The sequence below is a fragment of the Hyperolius riggenbachi genome, chromosome 12 (genome assembly GCF_040937935.1).
Source record: "Hyperolius riggenbachi isolate aHypRig1 chromosome 12, aHypRig1.pri, whole genome shotgun sequence".
Classification (NCBI taxonomy): domain Eukaryota; kingdom Metazoa; phylum Chordata; class Amphibia; order Anura; family Hyperoliidae; genus Hyperolius; species Hyperolius riggenbachi.
In genome coordinates this window covers 98,746,034-98,764,443 of record NC_090657.1, presented here as the reverse complement: position 1 = coordinate 98,764,443, position 18,410 = coordinate 98,746,034, and the positions used below count along the sequence as shown (strand labels likewise).

The window sequence follows — 18,410 nt, the reverse complement described above, 5'->3', positions numbered from 1 at the left end:
ACACAGCAGTGGAGAGGAGGCCCAACAAATTGGGTTGTTGGATATGAATTCCGTTGTAAAGATTTCTATTGTTTGCTTGGTTTTGTAAACTAACCCTTAATGTTTTCACCTTATTTTAGAAACTTAAAGGAGATGATAGCTTCCATATAGACTTCTCTTCTGATTCAGACGTTGGTGGCCATGTACCAGCTCCCTCCCGCAGAGGCCGCACTACAAAACCTGTGAAATACTTGGAAGAGTCGGACGAGGACCTGTTTTGAGCACAGCAATTTGAAATGGTTTCCCAGTGTCAGCACTGGTTACTTTGTTAGATGCAGATTCCTCTGAACCTAGTGAAGCCAGCTATTACCTTTTTTACCGCTGAGAAAGAGATCAGCGGCCATGTGACTCACCGTAGCCGCAGGTTTATGCATTTAAATGGCCAGTAATCATTTTTTACCTTCTGCTTTTAGCCCTTAGCTGATTAATTGCTACCCACACTGTTAATATAAGGACAACCAGATGGGGGATTAATCTGCTTTTAACTTTATATATGTTTGCATTTCTTAATAATTATTAAATTCTATTTAAGTTTCACATTTAGTAATAGAAACCTTAAACAGCAGTCCTGTTTACAGCTTACTTGCCACACAATAGCTCCATCGTTAGGAGGCTCATATGGATATGAGGGATATGGGAAATCAAGAACCCTATCGCCTTTCTGTGAATTTACATCTGATAAGATGGAACGTGTACATACATCCAGTCACATTCTGCTTCCTTTTCCAGTTACTGTTCATAAACTCTGGCACAAAAGGCGCTTTATGTTTGTGTTTGTCCACATGTATATATTTTCTTGTCTCTTTTCTATACAGTTTGTAATAAATAGTTTGAAGGCAAAATGTTGTTATGTAATTTCCTGGTTGAGTAATCGTGCTCCACTTGATACTGCTCCCGGGGGGGCAGTTGGCGGCAATGAATAATGATGCTGGCTGTCGATTGGATGAGTTGATCTGCCGAGGGGATTGTGGGCTGCAGTTCCTACACTTGGTTATCGTCTTTAGTCAAATGTGTGTGAGACTCTAGTGTTCAATGACCTGTTAAAAAAAATACTACTAAAGAACAGGCCTCCATGTGGGCCTGAAAAAGTAGACCCTGCACGACTGAACAAGTATGCAAATCAGGTGCTCTGACTGAAGTCTGAATCACACACCTAAAATGAAGCATGTGGTTAATCCAGTTACTCTACTGCAGCCACAATTCAGCAGGAATGCTAGGCAACTTTTAGCCAAATTATAGCAAATTAAGTTAATGAAAATGTATACAAATTCCTGAAATCCTCACCATTGGGAGAGGGGTGATGAGACTTCCATCACCTCTCTCCCACCACAAGGCGGTGCTGCAACGCTGATATCTTATGTTATCGAAGATCTGTTGGAAGTGCATCGCTGCCCCTAGTGGAGGAAGAGAAGAAGCCAATCCAGACAGGTAATTATAGAAGCTGCCTGCTCTACCCTGACCTGCACACAGCAGAAACAAGTACCCCACGCAGGCCTCAAAAGTGAAGCATATTTTTCATTCACTGTAAACGACCGTGTTTGCTGGTAACGCACTGCATTCAGTGATTACCAAGCCACACACTTGTACCGCAGTGCACCTGCTGCACCATGAACTAGGTTGGTGGTGCATTGCAATGCGGCAAGCCATGTTACAAAGCAGACTGTGCACATAGCCTTAATCTGTAGGAGGTGGGCTGGATCAGGTAAGCTGCTTTGTGCTGGGTAGATTATCAGTGAGATAAAGGACAACTTTAAGGTGGCATACTTCAGGTGACTTGGCGTCCAATCGGCCATCCAATTCGATTATTAGTGGTGGTGCAGACGCATCTGGCTCAGTAGATTCCCTGAAGATGTCATGGACAAATCTGATGGGGATCGGCCTGTAGTATATGTGCAGCTTTGACTGAGACCCATTTTTGTCAAATCTGCCCATAAAGATAAATTTATCTGTAATCAAATCTGATTATGCCTCAGGTGTATGGGTACCTTTAGCCACAACACCTCTAAAATGCTGGGTATACACGTTGCGATTTCCCGCTCGATCCGTGGGATGGATTCGATTATTTCCGACATGTTCAATCGGGTTTCGATTGATACAGCTGTTTATTTTGCATGTTAAGTATGCAAAATCGACGTCTATCGATCGAAACCGGATCGAACATGTTGGAAATCTAATCCATCCCGCGGACCGAGCAGGAAATCGCAACGTGTGTGTATACCCAGCATTCTACAAAGAAGCAGCAGAGGTATGATAGTGTTCTATTACCTGCTGTTCTGGTCAAACAAGGTCGCATAGGAAATGGCATCTGCTTTGAATAGCAGAAGACAATTTATAAAATGACTGAGCTAAAATTTCCTCGCTAGTTTGAGTAGAATTTACACACAAATGTAACCTTTAAAGTATAAAACGTTAGCAAAATCTTATTGTGGGTTTTGACAAGGTATTATGCCAGTGTCTATATACTTTGCAGAAATGCTAAACTCTAAAAATGCTGCATGTCCTGCGTTTGATTTTGGTAATTGCTCCAGTGAAATTTGGCCCATCAATTAACATTAGCTGAGCGTTTAGGGAAATCGCTAACTGTTTGAATCGCTCCTTAAATGCTCACAAAATTGCTCTGAGTGCCAGCCTTTACAGATGTTCTGCCTGCTTTTGAGGCTCTCGCCCTCCTTGGCAGCGTATACGTATCTACTATACCTCTGGTTCAATTTTGACACCCTGCTGCCGCTACTAATATGCCATCCCAGCATTCTTGTGGTTAAAGGAAACCTGTGATGTGCCCAAAACATTTTTACCTGGGGCTTCTGCCAGCCTCCTGAAGTTGTCTTTTTCCCGCACCATCTCTGAACGCTTCCCAGCTGTGGCAAAATTTTATCGCAAGTCACCGTCCTCTGCTGTGCAGGTGCAGTGGCCGTCTACTTGCAAGTCGGGGGTAATGAAACTGCGGTGGGGGACTGGAGGATCGTTCAGAGATGGCACAGGGGGGCTGGCAGGAGCCCCAGGTAAGTGGATTTCTTTTTTACACATTAGTTTTTCTTTATGCGTATCTCTCCTCTGTGTCCTGTCCAGCAGCTTGTCTGCAGCTTTTAGAGGCAAGAACTGGTAGGCGGATAGTGAGCTGGCATGGCTGCGTGTTCCTATTCGCAATAATAAAGTGCCATCACTCAGAATCACTATTTCGCCAAGTACAGCAAGAGCTGTAATCGGAATGATTTGTGGCACACATGGTATAGGCATAATTTGGGAGGAGCTTAAAGTAGTGGCTGCCCGGGTGAGCGGGGTCTAGGGTGGAAGTATAGAAACTGGTCAGCAGCTCCCTGGGCATGCCAAATCTCTTCAGTTGGTGCAGGAAGAACAGCCTCTGCTGAGATTTCTTCTGGATTTTGGTGGTGTTCTGCTCCCACTTCCGATTGTTTGAGTCGTGTCGAGGAACCGCACAGATGTCACCGTAGAAACTTCGGTTCCCCCAATGAGGACAGGTGGGAGGGTGTCTTCTAAATTCAGAGACTAGCTCGACAGTCTTTGGTGCAAGAACAACCTAGTCCTCAACGCAGCAGTTGCATATTCTCTCTACTTCGCGGCGGTACTCCAACTCCCTGTTACTACCAATAAGGCCAATGATAGTCAGCAGATGAGATGCAGACACCACTGTGAAAGTAATCAAATTTGCAGACGTTATTGGTATAGAGGGAGATCCGTAGAGGTGACAGAACACAACCTTGTGGAGCCCCTGTATTGGTGGTTTGAACACTGGAGAGGTGGTTGCTGAGCTTCACCTGCTGCGTTCTGTTTGTTAGGAAGTCTTTGATCCATGCCCGAAGAGTAGGGTCAACTCCGAGCTGCGTCAGATTGGTGATCAGGATGTCTGGGCAGATCGTGTTGACCGCTGAGCTAAAGTCTAGGAACAGGATTGGAGGCAGGGCTGTCTAGATGCTTGGTAATGTATGCCACGCTGGCATTGATGGCGTCCTCCACAGATCTGTTAGCCCTATATGCGGTACATCATCGCAGGCAGATAGCAGACAGTCCGTCCGGGCCAGAGGATTTCCTTGGGTTTAGCTTGCGGAGGTGCCTGTGTACCTCTGAGTAGAGTAAAATTGTTAAAGGGGGAAGTGGGTGGACTCACCTCCCTTCTGAAAAAATGGCCAAACAACGGGCAGGTTACTTCAAGTTTAAAGTAACATTTATTATGAGCTCCAAAAGTGCAACGCATTTCACGGGTAACAGTCCCGCTTCTTCAGGCAAACAATTTTTGGAGGGAGCAAAGTCGGGTCAAGAGCCAGATATAGCGCCTCTGTCAGAGCCAATGCAACTATGCCTGTATAACGGTGTCTTCTCACAGTGAGGCAATCACCAACAGTTATTAACTTACAGGTCTTCTACTACTCGTCTTGTGCCTCAAAGCACCGGCCTCCCACTCAGCAGGCTGGGATCTCAGCAGGTGTCCATGCATGCTGATCCGGAAACCGCTGTGTGCAAGTCAGCAGGCAACTGTTCATCCACGCAGAGTGGTAACCCTGCCCCCGCATATCCCACTACATGTATTGCCCATCTACTTCCGGGCTTTATCAAGTGGGGCAATATTCACTTGGATTGGCTTAAAAAGTCACATGCTCTTTAAAGAGAATCTGTATTGTTAAAATCGCACAAAAAGTAAATATACCAGTGCGTTAGGGGACATCTCCTATTACCCTCTGTCACAATTTCGCAGCTCCTCGCCGCATTAAAAGTGGTTAAAAACAGTTTTTAAAAGTTTGTTTATAAACAAACAAAATGGCTACCAAAACAGGAAGTAGATTGATGTACAGTATGTCCACACATAGAAAATACATCCATACACAAGCAGGCTGTATACACCCTTCCTTTTGAATCTCAAGAGATCATTTGTGTGTTTTTCCCCCTGCAGCTATCTTCCACTGAAGTGTCAGGCTGTTTCTTCCTGCAGAGTGCAGACAGCTCTGCCTGTATGTAATTCCTCAGTATGTGAAAGCCCAGCCAGCTCAGAGGAGGATTTATCCAGCTTGTAAAAGATAATAGACAAGAGAGAAGCTGCACTAATCTAAATAACACACAGGCAGTGTGCAGAGCGGGGCCTGGAGGGGGGAGATGCAGCACAGAACCACAACACTGAAGAACTTGGCAGCCTTCCAGACACAGGCTGACAAGTCTGACAAGAGAGAGATAAGTTGATTTATTACAGAGATGGTGATAGTAGAACGTGCTGCAGTAAGCCAGAACACATTAGAATAGCTTTTGGAACTTGTAGGATGATAAAAAAAGATGCAATTTTTGTTACGGCGTCTCTTTAAGGTTTCCTCCCCATTTAAGGTCATTTCTATCGAACACAGTAAATCTGGCACAGAAGACTTAAGCGCACAGGGAGTAACTTCAGCGCCATCAGAAGATAAAGCTGAAGTTGCTTTTAAAACACAATAATTCGGTTTCCAGCAATTGCTGGAAGCCAAATTTCATTCCACACCATCCATGGCGGCTTAGAGGAAGAATAGTATTTAACAAGGCCGGGGACTTGGGCGCAGGATACAGCTGGTATATGGCTGATCCTGCTGTTGCACAAGTCTCCAGCACAGATTCCTCTTGTACGCAATTTCTATACATGGAAGTGACAGCTTCTGTCTTGTGGGTACCTGTCGAATATAGTAAACATCGGGGATAAGCAAATTACAGCTATAATGGTTTTCCTGGCAGAATACAACTTCCGAGGGCAGGGAGTGAGAAAATCATCAATAGTTCATGTATTTTAGAACTCCAGGACACTTAAAGAGAATCTGTATTGTTAAAATCGCACAAAAGTAAACATACCAGTGCGTTATAGGACATCTCCTATTACCCTCTGTCACAATTTCGCCGCTCCCCGCCGCATTAAAAGTGGTTAAAAACAGTTTTAAAAAGTTTGTTTATAAACAAACAAAATGGCCACCAAAACAGGAAGTAGGTTGATGTACAGTATGTCCACACATAGAAAATACATCCATACACAAGCAGGCTGTATACAGCCTTCCTTTTGAATCTCAAGAGATCATTGTGTGTTTCTTTCCCCCTGCATCTCTCGTGCACTGAAGTTTCAGGCTGCTCTTTTCTTCCTGCAAACAGCTTTGCCCTTGTCTGTAATTCCTCACTATGTGAAAGCCCAGCCAGCTCAGAGGACGATTTATCCAGCTTGTAAAAGAGAAGAGAGAAGCTGCTCTAATCTAAACACACAGGCAGTGTGCATAGAGGGGCCTGGAAGGGGGAGTTCATAGCAGAACCACAACACTGAAGAACTTGGCAGCCTTCCAGACACAGGCCTGACAAGTCTGACAAGAGAGAGATAAGTTGATTTATTACAGAGACTGTGATAGTACAAAGTGCTGCAGTAAGCCAGAACACATTAGAATAGCTTTCGGAACTTGTAGGATGATAAAAAACAGGATGCAATTTTTGTTACGGAGTCTCTTTAATATGCTGCCACTGATTAGAGACAGTAAAACATTCAATCTGATTTGTAAATGTTTAAATATAAAAGAATACCATGTGATATAGTCATTTTTAGGCATATGCATCCACAGGCCGAGACTGAGTCTGTTACCGAGGCTGATCGCAGGAGGACGGCATGGGACTCAGACCTGCTTATAGGGCTGGAAGAAGCCCCAGGTAAGTAAAGATTCTTGTTATATTTACATCTCTGGTTTACCTTAAAGAGGAACTCCAGTGAAAATAATGTAATTAAAAAAGTGCTTCATTTTTACAATAATTATGTATAAATGATTTAGTCAGTGTTTGCTCATTGTAAAATCTTTCCTCTCCCAGATTCACATTCTGACATTTATTACATGGTGACATTGTTACTGTGGGCAGGTTATTTAGCTGTTTCTAGCTGTTAGACAGCTGTAAACAGCCATTTCCTGTCTGTGAACATTGTTACATTGTGGCAGTTTGCCAGGAGTACCGTGGTATTCAGAGCCTCTTGTAGGAGGGGTTTCAGCACAAAATTAGTCACACAGCGCCCCCTGATGGTCTGTTTGTGAAAATCATTCTATTTCTCATGTAAAAGGGGGTATCAGCTACTGATTGGGATAAAGTTCAATTCTTGGTTGGAGTTTCTCTTTAAAGGGATTCTACTGTACCTTAAAATTTCTGAGCAAAGTAGACCAAATTTTGAGGTCATCAAATCCAAGGACATCATTTTACCATCAGACAAAATATCCTTCATGATTAAAATGCCCTTAGATTTCCATTCTCCACACCTAAACCTCTTATGCCCCAATAGCTATCCATATAGCATGCCCCTTTGGTAACATCCAGTGAAGTAGCTGGGCAACGTTTGCAGCATAGAAATAATAAACAAATGGGAGAGCCCACCAGTCCTCGTTCCATTCCCCTTGAGTGGTAGAGATTGCCCAGCAAGCTCATGGTTAAAGTGGACCCAAATTAAAAATACAAGATTTCAGAAATAAAATCTATTTTCTAAATTATAATAAATAGCAGCCTTTTTTTTTCAGCTGCATGATGACAAATATACAATATTTTACATTTATTGGAGGAACCCCTCTCTTCCTTTCAAATTGCCGGAACAAAATCCGGCAAACTGGTGAAGTAGGTGGTGTCCAGCAATGGAGGAATTGCTAATGGCTGCCCCCAGTATAGCCCTAGTTATGAAAAGGGTGAAAAGCATGTACTGAAATGCTCATAGGCTTGAGTGTTTATCTTTGTATGTGTCAGTGGTGCAACTAAATAGTTTTAATTAAAAAAATGTTTGGTTTGGGTCCGCTTTAACTAGAACGCCTAGGAGTGTGTAAGGGGTTGGAACTGGCCAAAAACCCTCCTTACTAAAATGCAGAAAAACAAAACAGAAGGTACTTATGATTTTTCATGTTGGAGTGAACTATGAGGTGTCTCATAGTGCATCACTGCTGGATATGCAAATCATCTTTGTTGCCACTGATAGCTGAAAGGAACCACTGGAAAGCAATAATGTCAGCTTGTAAATATTAGAGACAAACTCCGGTAATCCAACATGCATACAAACTGTTTAGGATTGGTTGATCCTCATCGGTGCATGGCATGGATTAATATGTCACTATGGGGTGGGACTTGAAACGCCCAGCATTACAGATTCCCCAGCAAGTTCATGGTGAACCAGAACCCTTATGAGTGTGTAAGGGGCTGACAGAGACCAAAAGCTTCTTTATTAAAATGCTATGAAAAACACACCTCGGAAGTCACTCCAATCTCAATCACAAATGCCTTCTGTGTTAAAGAAAACCTGTAATGAAAAAAAAAACAGGGATACTTTTCTCGGGAGGGGGAAGCCTCTGGTTCCTAACGAGGCTTCCCCGTCCTCCATCCAAGTGCCAGGGTCCCCTGAAGTGTGGCAAGGTAAAATATTTTCCTACAGCAAACCTGCACAGGCGCACTAGCCGCTCTTCGTTTGGGTTAAGGCGAAAATAGCTGAACCCGATTGATCCACTCTACTGCGCAGTCGCGAGTTCTTTTGCACATGCGCAGTAGAGCGGATACGATCTGGTTCAGCTATTTCCGCCTAGCCCAGAGTCGCTGCTGCGCCTGCGCTAGATCCCGGCGAGGTAAATATATCATCCCTTGTCAAGCTTGTCAGAGGAGGCAGCACTAAATTCCCTGAAGCTACAGGGGAGGGGGAAGCCTCATTGGGACCCTAATGGTGTGTACACACTTGAAAGATAAATGAAAGATCTTAGACCAATTTTACCACCTTCCATGTATTATGAGAGCCATACTTTACACAGTCTATAGTATTGAGCTGAACTCCCCATCAGATAAAATATTTGCAGGATGCTGCACACATTCAAAAGATCAGTATCTGCAAAAGATCCGTTCCTGCAAAATGCATTCATAGTCTGATATCTGCAGATCCTCAGACACACCTTGTTTAACAGACATTCATCTGCATATCTGACAAATCATCATTCATCTGCAGATCAGATCCACCAGGATGGATCTTCAGATCTGCAGATTAACAGACACTCGTCTGCATAATCTGACAATCTGCAGATCTGAAGATCCATCCTGGTGGATCTGATCTGCAGATGAATGATGATTTGTCAGATATGCAGATGAATGTCTGTTAAACAAGGTGTGTATGATGATCTGCAGATATCAGACTATGAATGCATTTTGCAGGAACAGATCTTTTGCAGATGCTGATCTTTTGAATGTGTACAGCATCTGTGTGTCCCCATCAGATAAAAATCTTTGCAGGATGCTGGAGTTCAGCTCAATAGAATAGACTGTAAAGTATGGCTCTCATAATACATGGAAGGTGGTGAAAGATAAATGAAAGATCTTAGACCAATTTTAAGTGTGTACACACCATTAGGCTTCCCCCTCCTGAGGTAAGTATCCCCCAGAAAGGTGTTTTGTTTTTTAATTACAGAGTCTCTTTAACCCTCCTGGCGGTTTGCTAAAAAATCGCCAGGGGGCAGCAAATCTTTTTTTTTTAAATTTTTTTTTTTTTTTTTTTTTTTTTTTTTTTTTTTTTTTCCATGTAGCGAGACAAAGTCTCGCTACATAATAGCCGCTGCTCAGCGGCATCCCCCCAGCCCCTCCGATCGCCGCCGGCGATCAGGAGATCCCGTTCAAAGAACGGGATCTCCTGGAGGGCTTCCCCCGTCGCCATGGCGACGGGGCGGGATGACGTCAACGACGTGACGTCATAGGGGATTCCGATCCACCCCATAGCTGCCTGGCACTGATTGGCCAGGCAGCGCACGGGGTCTGGGGGGGGGGGGGCTGCGGTTGCGGCAGATCGGCGGGTAGCGGCGGCGATCGGGCACTGCACGCAGCTAGCAAAGTGCTAGCTGCGTGCAGCAAAAAAAAAATTATGCAAATCGGCCCAGCGGGGCCTGAGCGGTGCCTTCCGGCGACATAGCCCGAGCTCAGCTCGGGCTTACCGCCAGGAAGGTTAAAGGGAAGGTCTGAGCAGAATAGAAAAAAATCCATTTACCTTACACTTCCTCCAGCCCCTGACAGCCACCCTGTACCCTCATTTCAGTTCCAGCGGATTCCGGTCACCTCTGGTGCAGATGCCGACTTCGCCACAACCTGCATCTGCTTGCGCTTCACCATGCGGCTTACCGAGTTGCACTGACATCATCCGGACTGTACTGCGCAGGCGCAGAACTACTGCGCCTGCACAGTACAGTCCGGATGACGTCAGTGCGACTGAGACCCGCTCGTGCAGTGGACATCTTGCCCCAGAGGGGACCCCGAACCACTGGCGGGGAGAGTAGGAAGCCACAGGTAAGTGGATTTTGTTTTTTCAGTGCTCGGATGTGTCCTTTAAGAAGACAGACTTCTGGGTTTTTTTTGTTTTTTTTATAGCAGTTTTGTAAGGAGGATTTTTGGCCAGTAGGTGATGTGACACACCACCCACTGAAAGCAATCCTTACACAACTAATAAACTAACATGTTTAACCACTTGAGGACCTAGGGCTTTCTACCCCTTAAGGACCGGCCACTTTTTTTCCATTCAGACCACTGCAGCTTTCACGGTTTATTGCTCGCTCATACAACCTACCACCTAAATGAATTTTGGCTCCTTTTCTTGTCACTAATAAAGCTTTATTTTGGTGCTATTTGATTGCTCCTGCGATTTTTACTTTTTATTATATTCATCAAAAAAGACATGAATTTTGGCAAAAAAAATGATTTTTTTTAACTTTCTGTGCTGACATTTTTCAAATAAAGTAAAATTTCTGTATACATGCAGCGCGAAAAATGGACAAACATGTTTTGGATAAAAAAAAACCCATTCAGTGTATATTGGTTTGGGTAAAAGTTATAGCGTTTACAAACTATGGTGCAAAAAGTGAATTTTCCCATTTTCAAGCATCTCTGACTTTTCTGACCACCTGTCATGTTTCATGAGGGGCTAGAATTCCAGGATAGTATAAATACCCCCCAAATGACCCCATTTTGGAAAGAAGACATCCCAAAGTATTCACTGAGAGGCATAATGAGTTCATAGATATTTTTTGTCACAAGTAAGCGGAAAATGACACTTTGTGACCAAAAAAAAAAAAAAGTTTCCATTTCTTCTAACTTGCGACAAACAAAAATGAAATCTGCCACGGACTCACCATGCCCCTCTCTGAATACCTTGAAGGGTCTACTTTCCAAAATGGGTCATTTGTGGGGTGTGTTTACTGTCCTGACATTTTGGGGGTGCTAAATTGTAAGCACCCCTGTAAAGCCTAAAGGTGCTCATTGAACTTTGGACCCCTTAGCGCAGTTAGGCTGCAAAAAAGTGCCACACGTGGTATTGCCATACTCAGGAGAAGTAGTATAATGTGTTTTGGGGTGTATTTTTACACATACCCATGCTGAGTGGGAGAAAGATCTCTGTAAATGGACAATTTGTGTAAAAAAAATTAAAAAATTGTCATTTACAAATTGTCCATTTACAGAGATCTTTCTCCCACTCAGCATGGGTATGTGTAAAAATACACCCCAAAACACATTATACTACTTCTCCTGAGTACGGCGATACCACATGTGTGGCACTTTTTTGCACCCTAACTGCACTAAAGGGCCCAAAGTGTAATGAGTACCTTTAGGATTTCACAGGTCATTTTGAGAAATTTCGTTTCAAGACTACTCCTCACGGTTTAGGGCCCCTAAAATGCCAGGGCAGTATAGGAACCCCACAAATGACCCCATTTTAGAAAGAAGACACCCCAAGTTATTCCGTTAGGAGTATGGTGAGTTCATAGAAGATTTTATTTTTTGTCACAAGTTAGCGGAAAATGACACTTAGCGGAAATTGATTTTAATTGTGTTTTTTCACAAAGTGTCATTTTCCGCTAACTTGTGACAAAAAATAAAATCTTCTATGAACTCACTATACTCCTAACGGAATAACTTGGGGTGTCTTCTTTCTAGAATGCGGTCATTTGTGGGGTTCCTATACTGCCCTGGCATTTTAGGGGCCCTAAACCGTGAGGAGTAGTCTTGAAACCAAATGTCGCAAAATGACCTGTGAAATCCTAAAGGTACTCATTGGACTTTAGGCCCCTTAGCGTACTTAGGGTGTAAAGTGCCACACATGTGGTACCGCCGTACTCAGGAGAAGTAGTATAATGCGTTTTGGGGTGTATTTTTACACATACCCATGCTGGGTGGGAGACATTTCTGAGTACGGCGGTACCACATGTGCGACACTTTTTTGCAGCCTAGGTGCGCTAAGGGGCCCAACGTCCTATTCACAGGTCATTTTGAGGCATTTGTTTTCTAGACTACTCCTCGCGGTTTAGGGCCCCTAAAATGCCAGGGCAGTATAGGAACCCCACAAGTGACCCCATTTTAGAAAGAAGACACCCCAAGGTATTCCCGTTAGGTGTATGGCGAGTTCATAGAAGATTTTATTTTTTGTCAAAAGTTAGCGGAAATTGATTTTTATTGTTTTTTTTTCACAATTTCCGCTAACTTTTGACAAAAAATAAAATCTTCTATGAACTCGTCATACACCTAACAGAATACCTTGGGGTGTCTTTTTTTCTAAAATGGGGTCACTTGTGGGGTTCCTATACCGCCCTGGCATTTTACGGGCCCAAAACCGTGAGTAGTCTGGAAACCAAATGTCTCAAAATGACTGTTCAGGGGTATAAGCATCTGCAAATTTTGATGACAGGTGGTCTATGAGGGGGCGAATTTTGTGGAACCGGTCATAAGCAGGGTGGCCTTTTAGATGACAGGTTGTATTGGGCCTGATCTGATGGATAGGAGTGCTAGGGGGGGTGACAGGAGGTGATTGATGGGTGTCTCAGGGGGTGGTTAGAGGGGAAAATAGATGCAATCAATGCACTGGGGAGGTGATCGGAAGGGGGTCTGAGGGGGATCTGAGGGTTTGGCCGAGTGATCAGGAGCCCACACGGGGCAAATTAGGGCCTGATCTGATGGGTAGGTGTGCTAGGGGGTGACATGAGGTGATTGATGGGTGTCTCAAGGTGTGATTAGAGGGGGGAATAGATGCAAGCAATGCACTGGCGAGGTGATCAGGGCTGGAGTCTGAGGGCATTCTGAGGGTGTGGGCGGGTGATTGAGTGCCCTAGGGGCAGATAGGGGTCTAATCTGATAGGTAGCAGTGAAAGGGGGTGATTGATGGATAATTAGTGGGTGTTTAGGGTAGAGAACAGATGTAAACACTGCACTTGGGAGGTGATCGGACGTCGGATCTGCGGGCGATCTATTGGTGTGGGTGGGTGATCAGATTGCCCGCAAGGGGCAGGTTAGGGGCTGATTGATGGGTGGCAGTGACAGCGGGTGATTGATGGGTGGCAGTGACAGCGGGTGATTGATGGGTGGCAGTGACAGGGGGTGATTGATAGGTGATTGACAGGTAATCAGTGGGTTATTACAGGGGAGAACAGATGTAAATATTGCACTGGCGAATTGATAAGGGGGGGTCTGAGAGCAATCTGAGCGTGTAGGCGGGTGATTGGGTGCCCGCAAGGGGCAGATTAGGGTCTGATCTGATGGGTAACAGTGACAGGTGGTGATAGGGGGTGATTGATGGGTGATTGATGGGTAATTAGTGGGTGTTTAGAGGAGAGAATAGATGGAAACACTGCGCTTGGGTGGTGATCTGATGTCGGATCTGTGGGCGATCTATTGGTGTGGGTGGGTGATCAGTTTGCCCGCAAGGGGCAGGTTAGGGGCTGATTGATGGGTGGCAGTGACAGGGGGTGATTGATGGGTGGCAGTGACAGGGGGTGATTGACAGGTGATCAGTGGGTTATTACAGGGAAGGACAGATGTAAATAATGCCCTGGCGAATTGATAAGGGGGGGGTCTGAGGGCAATCTGAGCGTGTGGGCGGGTGATTGGGTGCCCGCAAGGGGCAGATTAGGGTCTGATCTGATGGGTAACAGTGACAGGTGGTGATAGGGGGTGATTGATGGGTAATTAGTGGGTGTTTAGAGAAGATAACAGATGTAAACAATACATTTGGGAGGTAATCTGACGGCGGGTTTGCGGGCGATCTAATGGTGTGGGTGATCAGATTGCCCGCAAGGGGCAGGTTAGGGGCTGATTGATGGGTGGCAGTGACAGGGGGTGATTGATGGGTGGCAGTGACAGGGGGTGATTGACGGGTGATTGACAGGTGATCAGTGGGTTATTACAGGGAAGAACAGATGTAATTAATGCACTGGTGAATTGATAAGGGGGGGGGGGGTCAGAGGGCGATCTGAGCGTGTGGGCGGGTGATTGGGTGCCCGCAAGGGGCAGATTGGGGTCTGATCTGATAGGTAAAAGTGACAGGTGGTGATAGGGGGTGATTGATGGGTAATTAGTGGGTGTTTAGAGGAGAGAATAGATGTAAACAATGGATTTGGGAGGTGATCTGATGTCGGATCTGCAGGCGATCTATTGGTGTGGGGGGTGATCAGATTGCCCGCAAGGAACAGGTTAGGGGCTGATTGATGGGTGGCAGTGACAGGGGGTGATTGGCGGGTGATTGACAGGTGATTGACAGGTGATCAGGGGGGATAGATGCATACAGTACATGGGGGGGGGGGGGGGTCTGGGGAGAATCTGAGGGGTGGGGGGGTGATCAGGAGGGGGCAGGGGGGGGGATAAAAAAAAAATTGCGTTGACAGATAGTGACAGGGAGTGATTGATGGGTGATTGGGTGCAAACAGGGGTCTGGGGGGTGGGCAGGGGGGGGGGGGTCTGATGGGTGCTGTGGGCGATCTGGGGCAGGGGGGGGGGGGGGGAATCAGTGTGCTTGGTGCAGACCAGGGTGGCTGCAGCCTGCCCTGGTGGTCCCTCGGACACTGGGACCACCAGTGCAGGAGGCAGCCTGTATAATACACTTTGTACACATTACAAAGTGTATTATACACTTTGTATGCGGCGATCGTCGGGTTAACATCCCCCCGACGCTTCCGTATGGCCGGCGGGATGTTGCGGCGGGTAAGCGGCGCCAGGCGGAGGATCGCGTCACGGATGACGCGATCGCTCCGCCCATGCCCCTACAAGGACCGCCGCCATTTGTCTATACGGCGGTCCTTGCGGCGTCCACTTCCCGGCCGCCTCTGTGCGTTAGGCGGTCGGGAAGTGGTTAATATGCATCTTTGCAGATAAAGAGAACCCAAGGTGGATTCTAAGAACGCTAATTGCACACAGAGGCTGGGTCTGCACATAATGCCCAGCCTCTGTTGCTATACTGATTTCCCCCCCCCCCCCCCCCCCACAGGTCCACCTGCGCTCTGCTGTGCCCCCCATAAATCATACGCCGAGCTGTCGACACGGAGCCGGCTGTTTACCTTGCATCTGTCACTCGCCGCTCCCCGCCTGCGTCCCTTCCCTCCCCGCTGATTGGAGGGAAGGGACGCAGGCGGGGCCCGGAGCTATGAAGGAGGCGGGGAGCGGCGAGAGTGACAGATGCAAGGTAAACAGCCGGCTGCGACACGCTGCGTGTTCTTTTTAATATTGCAACCCATTTTGGCACAACCCCAAGCCTCCTGAAGTTATTTAAAGGGAACCTTAACTGAGAGGGATATTGATGTTTACTTTTAAACAATACCAGTTGTTTGGCACTCCTGATCATCTCCTTTGCTGCAGTAGTGGAATCGCACACCTGAAACAAGCATGCAGCTAATCCAGTCTGACTTCAGTCAGAGCACCTGATCTGCATGCCTGTTCAGGGGCTGGGGTTAAAAGTATTAGACACAGGATCAGCAGGGGAGTTAGGCAACTGGTATTTTTAAAGGGGAACTGAAGAGAGAGGTATATGGAGGCTGCCATGTTGATTTCCTTTTAAGCAATACCAGTTGCCTGGCAGCTCTGCTGATCCACTTCCTCTAATACTATTAGCCATAGCCCCTGAACAAGCATGCAGCAGATCAGGTGTTTCAGACTTGAAAGTCAGATCTGACAAGACTAGCTGCATGCTTGTTTCTGGTGTTATTCAGATACTACTGCAGAGAAATAGACCAGCAGGGCTGCCAGGCAACTGGTATTGATTAAAAGGAAATAAATATGGCAGCCTCCGTATACCTCTTACTTCAGTTCCCCTTTAAAGGAAAAATCCATATACTTCTCAGTTTAGGTTCCCTCTGAGAAAATAGAGATTACAATAGACCAGGGAATAGTTTTAGTCCAGCTTGTAGCACAAAGTAGCCTTTCTTTTAATAAACTTGCAAGTAGTTACAATCCTATACAATAAAACCTAACTGTCCCTGCGTCATCCACTTTCCTTGTCTGTCAGTCTGTGGGTTTTTGTACTGCACATGTGCAGACGGAAGGTTGGGCCAGTGAGCAGGGCGGCTGTTTGCACGTGGCGGCGGGTATGCACGTGCACTGATGGCGGTGGTGCGGTAATTTCACTACCTAGAGCCCGTTTTTAAACGGGCTTAGGTAGACTAGTGTCCATTATAAAGTCATTTTTCTGTACCTAAGCGGACCTAAAGATAGTGTAAAAAACTTATCCGGGGCTTCTGTCAGCCCCCTGCAGCAGCTCTGTGGCTGGGTAGTTACTAAACTATTCTCTGGTCCCCTGCTGCGGCTCACTTCAGTTCTTGCCAACGTGCAAGTCGATGCCTACTGCACCAGCGCAGTCCTCAGCTGGAAGCTCTCGGCAACGAGAGCGTGAACGAGGACGCGCACGGTCAGGGCGCAGTGGACGACTGCCAGAACCGAAAGTGAACCGCAGTGGGGGATTGGAGGATCGTTTGTTAAGGCCGCTGGCACAGGGGACTGGCAGAAGTCCCAGGTAAGGTACACTTTTTTTTTTTTTATTCAGGTTTCCTATAACTACTAACCGACCGCTTCACACCAATCGGCATGAACGCGGTGGCAGTCCCAGGATCACTCCACACTGATTGGTGTGAACGGCTTTCAATGGGGTTAGCAGGAGGTTGCAGGTGCATCGCCGCTTGGAAGGTGGAGCTCCGTCGTCAGTTGCCCATCGACGATTGCTGCTCGGAGACTGTTAACGGCGACGGCCATCTATAAACATTGTACAGCGCTGCGATCTACAGCAGTGCTGTACTGGAGACAGCCGTGTGACACGGCTGTCCCCCTGGGACACAGGAGAGCGATCAGTTCTCATAGGCTTAAGCCTATGACAGCCGATCGCCGCTATTGGCTGGCCGGGGGAGGGAGTGGTGGTGGGGGGTTCACTTGTGTGCCGAGTTGTGCGGCCCTGCAGTAGGGCTTTAAAGCTGCAGTGGCCTATTTGTTGAAAAATGGCCTGGTCTTTAGGGGGGTTTAACACTGCAGTCCTCAGGTGGTTTAAGGATACTAGAAGTGACATGAGATAGATGTGTATGTACAATGCATAGCACACATAACTATGCTGTGTTCCTATTTTTCTTTCTCTGCCTTGAAAGAGTGAGTCAGCCACTTACATACCTGATATTTACGACAGGAAGTGACCCTCACTGATAAGAAATGTACTTACTTAGAACTATAAAACACTTTCCTAGGCTTCTAAAAGCAAGAAAGAGGTAAAAAGACAGGAAGTGACTACAGTGTGACCCTCACTGATAAGAAATACCCCTTTTTACCTCTTTCTTGCTCTCAGAAGCCATTTTTTGCTAGGAAAGTGTTTTATAGTTCTAAGTAAGTACATTTCTTATCAGTGAGGGTCACACTGTAATCACTTCCTGTCTGAGTCAGGACTGAGTCAGCCACTTACATACCTGATATTTAACTCTTTCAAGGCAGAGAAAAAAAAGGAACACAGCATAGTGTTGTGTGCTAGGCACTGTGCATGTCTATGTCACTTCGGGTATCTTTGAAGGAATTAAGCATGCTTGGTGAGCTTAAAACTATAAACACCACTTCTCCTTCTAGCCTACACAAACTAATGGTTTCTTCCAAACACCTTACAGCATATCTATATTGTCTTGTTCTAGTGGAGACAAAAGCTGAGAACATCGTGTTATTTCTGTAAAGAAAAATCCCCCTCCTTAAAACGGTTAATTCAGTCATAACCAAAGTTCAGGGCTACTGGTGACGTATCTCTAGGAGCCTTTAGTAACTAGAATCTCAGGGGCAAACGCAGGATTTTTAAGGGGGGGGTTCCTGAAAGATCCAGAAGCACGTATGTCCCCGAGTGCTTCTGAATACAGGTGGCTCCATACTGCCCATGCACAAAAGTGCGCTGGCGTATTACGGAGCTGCCTATCTTTGGAAGTACTCAAGGACACGAGTGTTTCTGAGGGCTTCTGGTAGCAGCAAATGTGAACGGGGTACAGCGCTGGAACAACTCCCCAAGAGAGGAACAGGAGATAGACTTAGTTTGGACAATTCAGTGGAATATGCTTGTCATTTTGGCGTGCACTAGCCCAGAGAGAGGAGTGGAGAAATTGAGAATAGCCTGAGATGGA

At 46.0% G+C, this 18,410-nt stretch overlaps 1 protein-coding gene across 1 annotated transcript in view; it reads left to right on the top strand.

Annotated features, from left to right (window-relative positions):
* The window catches only part of TOP2A (DNA topoisomerase II alpha), a 91,574-nt gene extending 90,693 nt beyond the window's left edge, over nucleotides 1–881 (top strand). The window contains exon 35 of the mRNA XM_068263351.1: nucleotides 120–881. Coding sequence (XP_068119452.1) covers nucleotides 120–260 — 141 coding nt within the window. The 3' untranslated portion in view covers nucleotides 261–881. The remainder of the gene's footprint in view (nucleotides 1–119) is intronic.
* Nucleotides 882–18,410: the final 17,529 nt, after the last annotated feature.